Source organism: Amborella trichopoda, chromosome 8 (assembly GCF_054954075.1).
Source record: "Amborella trichopoda isolate Santa Cruz 75 chromosome 8, AtrichopodaSantaCruz75HAP2 v2.0, whole genome shotgun sequence".
Taxonomy (NCBI): Eukaryota; Viridiplantae; Streptophyta; class Magnoliopsida; order Amborellales; family Amborellaceae; genus Amborella; species Amborella trichopoda.
Genome location: NC_142343.1, coordinates 28,111,540 through 28,118,517, shown reverse-complemented (window position 1 = coordinate 28,118,517; position 6,978 = coordinate 28,111,540). Strand labels below are relative to the sequence as shown.

General features: G+C 36.0%; 1 protein-coding gene across 2 annotated transcripts; it reads left to right on the top strand.

Annotated features, from left to right (window-relative positions):
* Positions 1–396: 396 nt before the first annotated feature.
* Positions 397–3,506, top strand: LOC18433082 (dof zinc finger protein DOF3.7). Of its 2 annotated transcripts, none has more exons than XM_088873903.1 (2): positions 397–781; positions 1,954–3,506. In XM_088873903.1, the coding sequence occupies exons 1-2, from the start codon at positions 725–727 to the stop codon at positions 2,686–2,688; spliced, it is 792 nt and encodes a 263-aa protein (XP_088730029.1). In that variant the 5' UTR covers positions 397–724; the 3' UTR covers positions 2,689–3,506. The 2 variants fall into 2 exon arrangements, with proteins under 2 accessions (XP_088730029.1, XP_088730030.1); XM_088873904.1 differs by lacking the exon at positions 397–781 and adding an exon at positions 908–1,104.
* The last annotated feature ends 3,472 nt before the right edge of the window (positions 3,507–6,978 follow it).

Below are 6,978 nucleotides of genomic sequence, written 5' to 3'. Positions count from 1 at the left end.
AATTTAATGATAACCATGAAATCCTACACCTATAAATGTTGGAGGGTCTAGTATTATCATTTCCTTTTATATATATATATATATAGATAATTGTGGAGAGTTAGAAAGTGCATTGGGTGTTTACTAGGGTACCTTATGATCATAGCTAGGGGAAAACCAAAAAGCATGGGAATAGTACGATGCATCACGTGAGTAAGCAAGTGATGGGCATTACATGTAAAATACCCTCTCTCTCTCTCTCTCTCACTGAATGCGTTACAAGGCGGGCGGGCGGGCGGGCGGGCGGGCGGGCGAATTATTTGAGAGGTTCGTCGGTCCAAGTGGTCCTAGGCGTGGTGGCCCACATTCTCTCATGAATCCGTTAAGGAAGGGCGGGCCGATCGACTCGAATTTTCCATGCGCTTTCTCTGCGTGCAAGCCAAACGGATCGATCACCCCGTACGGAAAGTAATCATTACACCTCCTCCTTGCCCTAATCCCAATAACAACCACCCCTCTCTACCTTGGAGACCGCTTCAAATCCTAGTGTGGCAGTCCCTCATTTTGTTTATTGTACATAATTTATTCTCTTTCTCTTTCTTCCCTCTATATATACACATAAAGAAGGCATTGCCTCACTTTGTTTATTATTTATTCTTCTTAAGCCACTTCTCGCACTGTCTCTAGCTTTCTCTATCTACTTGTTGGGTGTCTATTCCTTGCTTTATTCTTCTTCCTCCTCCACATGGCGCTCACTTCCTCTCTTCAGGCATGCATGGATCCTGCAAGTGCCCATCACCAGGTAAAGTAGAACATCACACAATTCTCTCTCTTTCTCTCTAAGGAATATGATCAGTTTCTCAGTCTATATAGGATATGATTTGTGTTGAGTTTATGTCTTGATTTTTCTTATTCTTAAGGTTTGAATGCAATTTCATCTTAATTTTTCATATTTTTATCCTTTGATCAACAATTTATTAGTGGGTATGGTCGTTTTTCATTGATCTCTTTGGCCTTGTGTTAGAGCTTGGACTCTCCATCTTTTGCTTCTCTAGTGGGTGGGTGGTTTTATCTCTGCAAAATCAGAGGTTGGCAGTGGACTTACAAGGCCAATTTTGATAAGAGGTGCTCCTTTGAGCTGGTTTCATGTTTTGAAGACCTAATCCATGGATTCAGTTGAGTTGCAGAGGACAAATTCATACACTCAACTAACGTTCTTAATTGATCCACTTTCTCTTTATCACTGCTCTCTAGACTGTAACAAAGAGAGCATAGAAGAATCTCCTCCAACTCTTGCCAAAGAAAAAGCTGCATAAAGTGTTCATCCATGGAACTCAGTGTTGCACTGAGTAAACCAATGCTAATCCCTAAAGAATCATAATCCCTTACTTTAATCTAATATCTTAGGGTTGCATGCTTGTGAATCTCACAGTTCTATATTAGAATTTTAATGCTATATCAGTATTTTAATCCTTTGTCCACTTTCCATACCCTAAGTGGTGTGCACATTCCGAAACTGTTAAAGTTCTCTTCAGAATTAGTAATCTCTCTATATCTCTGGAAATTTGTGGATTGTTACTCCTTCAAACTGATAACATGCATCCTTCTCTTCCCCCCTCTGGCTATCAAGATACAAAATTGGGAAAGCTGTTTCTTTAAATTTGTCATTGGTTAAAACTGAAAACCTCTCTTATGGATAACAAGTTAAATTTGTAAAAGGTTTTGTCTCTGGCTAACAAGTTCAAGATGTGAATGTTCTGTATATTACAGTTATTTACAATATCTCTCTCTCTCTCTCAAGAGACAAATTATGAAAATTTTATATCCAAGCTCTCTCATAACTAGAAGCACCTTCTATGTAGTTAAATAGATGACTTTGTGAGAGTTTTGCGGATCATCATTTTCTACTCAATAAATCTCCCCCCCCTCTCATTTTCTCTCTCTTCCTGATATTTAAGGTGGGGTCTTTCACAGGGCATGGGAGGCCAATCTTTAGAGGACATGACATCCTCAATGCCATCTTCATCATCATTGATGCAACAAGAGAGAAGGCTCAAACCCCAACCTGAACAAGCACTAAAATGCCCTAGATGTGATTCAACCAACACCAAGTTTTGTTACTACAACAACTATAGCCTCTCTCAACCTAGATACTTCTGCAAAGCTTGTAGGCGTTACTGGACCAAAGGTGGATCATTAAGAAATGTACCAGTTGGTGGAGGTTGCAGAAAGAACAAGAGATCAACACCAAAGAAACAACCTGACCATCAAAACCCTCCTTCTTCTTCTTCTGCACCCCAAATTCCATCATCTCTTGAACTTTCCATTTTAGGAAACCCTAATCCCACTTCTGGTATTCTCGGAAACCCCAGTGCGACCACCAATCCTGGATTCTTGTCACATTTGGAGAGCTTAAGAAGTTGTTTTGAAGTCCCCAATAAGGCTTTGATGTTGGAGAATTCGAACCAGGAAGTGTCTCAGCAAAACCAGTATGGGGTTGGTAACATGGGGTTCTACAACTTTTGTTCTTTGAACCCAAAGGTTGAAGAAGGAGAGGAATTAGGGTTTCCTTTTCAGGAAATGGGGGGTTTGCAGTGGCAGCAGCAAGTGAGTGGAGGAGATGGGTCTGGCATGTTTGATGCAGGGGGTTATTGGAATGGGGTTGGGACATGGCACCATGGGGCTTCTTCAGTGAGCCCTCTCATGTAGAAGACCTTCTCTCCCTCTCTCTCTCTCTCTCTCTCTCTCTCTCTCTCTCTCTCTCTCTCTGTTTCATGATGCCACTATGCTTCACCAGTTGAAGGATTGAGTTCACTTGTTCTAGTGGATTGGTGCATGAACTTTCCTTTTTTTGGCAATGCTGAAAGATTAATTGCACCAGAGTAGAAGAATCATTTCTACCACCCTCTCTTCTCTCTCATTTCTCTCTTTAAGATATTGGGTTGTTTTGATGATTGACAAATTGATATTGAATTCAGATCTCTTGCCTAACTACAGTAGGAAGAGAGGGAACAAATGGAAGAAAGCAACAGTGTTGGCTATTAATCAGGTGCAACATATGAGGACACAATGTAATTCCGTGTATTTTTGCCAAGTAAGGAAAGAGATTGGCTTTATTTCATGGGGTTCTGTGCTCTGCACTTGAAAGGAACAAGTTGTGTTTTTAAATCATATATTGCTTTCTCTTGTTGTTGTTGGGTTGGAGGCTTGGAGATTTGGTTTCTCATGGGGGCTAGTATTTCCAAAATATATTCTCATGGATGATTGACACTGACTCGACTCAAAATTTGAGGCAGATTCTCCAAAGAGGACCTCTCATATAAGTTTGGTTGAGGAGAGAGAATGTGAAAAAACGATCACACATTGCTGCAAAAGATTGTCACTGTCAGTTGGAGAATCAATCTTTTTAATTGCCCCCAACTCTAAGATTTGTTTGTTTTTTCTTTTTTCTTGTCCCTTGAGGACCACAAATTCCATTAGATTTTTTCCTATTATTATAACATAGATATGTATCTATCTTCCACGCATTTTTGCAGGCTTTGAGTTCTTCCTGCACATGCTGGTTCAACTTTATTTTCAAGTGTACAGTCCAGAATGAGAAAATGCACATGCTGCTCTCCCCATTCACCCATTAAGGAGATGCTTGGGGGCATGTGTTGAAAAGGAAAAGAGAGAGAGAGAGAGAGAGAGAGAGAGAGAGTTGAAGATCAGTTCTCTATTTTTTACTGTTTGCACTTTGAAGAGAGGAATTTGAATGTAACAGATGGCAAGTGGGAGTACCTTAATAGTTAATAAAAAGACTGAATTGTTCATTTGGGATATCAGATATTTTCTTTACAAAGAAAATGGCAGGTGAACTTTAGCCCTTTATGGAAGCAACAGAAAATGGCAGTTGCTACGGACTGTAAAGCCCTAAATTTGTTGAGGGTAGAATGACCAAAGCAGTTAGTCGAGGTGAAGGCCCTCAAAACGGGACTTTCTTTTGGAAAACAATCAGACTTGACTTGGCTTTTTGTGATGCTTTTGTTTGTGGAGGATAATATTATTTTTTACGTACGGACCATGTAAAATTATTAAAATTACCTTTAAGTCCATAAGGTTCCATATTTTATCACAAGGTCCCTCTCTCTTTATTTTCTTATGAGTTATTTATGTATGAAACTTAAATAAGTAAGGAAAATACGAGTTGTTTCTCTTATACCTGAAAATTACAATCAAGGTCGGTTAATACGACTAAATATTTTTTTGGACAAAATTAGCCCATCACGGAAGCCTTCTTTTTTTTTTTGTCCAAAACGTAAAATTACGATCTGAGGATGGAATTCTCGGACCGCCGCTTTCCTTGTTTTTTCAAAACTTAAGTTACGGTCCGAGAATTCCATCCCCAGACTGCTTTTTTTTTGTAAAAAAACTTAAAGTTGCAGTTTGAGAATTCCATCCCTTGGTCGCTTTTTTTTTCAAAACTTAAATTTACGGTCCAGGGATGGCATTCTTGGACCAAAACTTAAGTTTTGAGAAAAAAAAAAAAAAAAAACGGTCCGAGAATGCCATCCTCGAATTGCAACTTTAAGTTTTGAGAAAAAAAAAAAAAAAAAGCGGTTCGAGAATTTCAACCTTGGATCAGAACTTAAGTTTTGAAAAAAAAAAAACAAGTGGTCCAAGAATTTCATCCTTGAATCATAACTTAAGTTTTGAAGAAAAAAAAAACAGTGTCGCAACTTAAGTTTTGACAAAAAAAAAGCGGTCCAAAGATGGTATCCTTAGACCGAGGGGTAATTTCATAAAAAAATCGGTCGTGTTGACCGAGTTTGATTTTAGTTTTCCGATATAAAGGGTGCAACTCGTATTTTCCTAACTTATTTAAGGTCCGTATGTAAATAACTCTTTTTGTTTTTTAATCTTTTTCCAAGTTGGTTTTATCTGTCCTGCATTTGTTGAAATTTCATAAAAAGTATTTTTTGGAGTTGATTGGAGAGTTATAAAAAATAAATTTGATATGCAATGGAGATATATAAAAGTTGGGTTTAATCTTTCCCCAAAAGATGGTTTTATCTGTTCTGCATTTGTTGAAATTTCATAAAAGGAATTTTTTGGAGTTGATTGGAGAGTTATAAAAAATAAATTTGGTGTGCAATGGAGATAGAAAAGTTTTAGACTCCGCTTATAATTTTCTTGGTTTTCTCAAAAATTTTGGGAAAAAAGTCTTAAACATAATTGAGACAACCAAAAAATTTCGGGCATTATAATTTATCTTGTAGCTTGTCTGAAAATTTTTCAATTTTCTGGATGATTTGGGGCTTCATTTGGATTTGGGGCCTTTAGAGATATATACACCAAGAAAATTAATTGACTCTTTGGTGATTTGAAAGAAGAAAAACCTATTCCATGTTTATGTACAGTTTCTACAAATATTCTGAGATGCTCCAGATGTTCCTGCATGCTATATTTGAAAAGACAACAAAATCATCTATGTAGTTAGCAATAAAATCAGAGAATTATTTGAATATTGAATCCATCATCTTTTGAAACTACGAGGGAGCATTTTTTAGTCTGAAGGGCATCACTAGCCATTTATATAATCCTTCAGGAGTAGAAAATGTTGTTTTGTGAATATTTTTTTCTTCAATTTTCACTTGATGATGCCCTGACTCGCAATCAAATTTTGAGGAAATTCTTCTTTCTGCAACTTTGTACATCAGCTCTTCCTTATTGGGTAATGACCATTTAATATCTATTTTTACCTGATTTAGAGGAATATAATTAATTACTATTATGGCTTTTCCTCTTTTTTCCTCTGAATAATTTCTCAAAATAAAAGTTAATTTATTTTTATTGTATTTTATTTTATAATGATATGTTTTTGAACTTGTGTTTTTAAGTATCTTCTTCTTTTTTTTCTTATCTTGTTTTCAAGTATATTCAGTTCAATTTTTCGAACATCAAACCTTATGGGGATTCCTTGCTCTAACATCTCTTACCACCGCGCCCCTCAGTCTCTAGCCTCCCTTACCCTCTTCCCTCTCGGTCCTCCCTTTCCCTCATCCCCAACACCGTCCTTGCTTAATTCCCTCCCTACCTCAAGCCTTCATCAAAATCTAGGTTTTTATATTTTTTTGAGTTTTGTGCCTGTGGTGTTTCCATGTTTAATTGGAACTTCACAGTCCTCAAGGTATGTTTTATCTATTTTTTTATATTTCCTTTTATTTTTGTTAAATTTTTTAATTTAATTTCCATTTCCCTTAGAATAGATTTATTCCTTGTAGAAGAGGGTTTATATATACAATGCATTTGTTATGATATTTTGGAGTTGTGCATTGGTTTACTTTAATAATACAATAGTTATGATATTTGTGTAATGCATTAGTTAATTTGCAATTCTTTATATTTATTGGTTGTAGATGAGGGTCTATTAGCATAATGCATTAGTTATGAAATTTGTTTAATGCATTAGAAGACGATTTTTTTGTTATATTTTGTTTTTTGTTTTTGTTAATAATTTTTATTTAATTTCCAATTTCTTTAGATTTATTGGTTGTAGAAGTGGGTTTCTATGTATAGTGAAATAGTTATGATATTTTGGAGTTATGCGTTAATTTAATGCTCATTTATAATATTTATAGGAAAGGGGCTGGGATCATGGTGGTAGCACCCTGACACTCCATTGACACCACCCCATTAACACCTTTAAAGAACTAACTCCTAAACTATTAGAAAAAAAGAGTAGGGGCCTGTCTTCCCCACTGAATTACCCAAAAAAGAAAGAAAAGAAAAAAGTTATAACATTTATACAAGACTGTCGTTTCTATAAGGTTGCAACCTTAAACAATCCAATTAAGGTGCACCTCCAAATTTTATCATAACATGTAATTTTGGTGTAAAAAATTTTTAGGATTATCTTAAAATATATTTTCATATCTATTTATAAAATTTTAAACTCCAAAAATTGTTAAAATCAAGTAGATCTATAAAATATGAAAATCTTGAAAATGGACGGTCTAA

Excerpts from the sequence above, each read along its gene's own strand:
- LOC18433082 (XM_088873903.1), top strand. The coding sequence starts at position 725 with ATGGCGCTCACTTCCTCTCTTCAGGCATGCATGGATCCTGCAAGTGCC. Across the intron at positions 782-1,953 it reads CTGCAAGTGCCCATCACCAG|GGCATGGGAGGCCAATCTTT; the intron begins GTAAAGTAGAAC and ends GGTCTTTCACAG.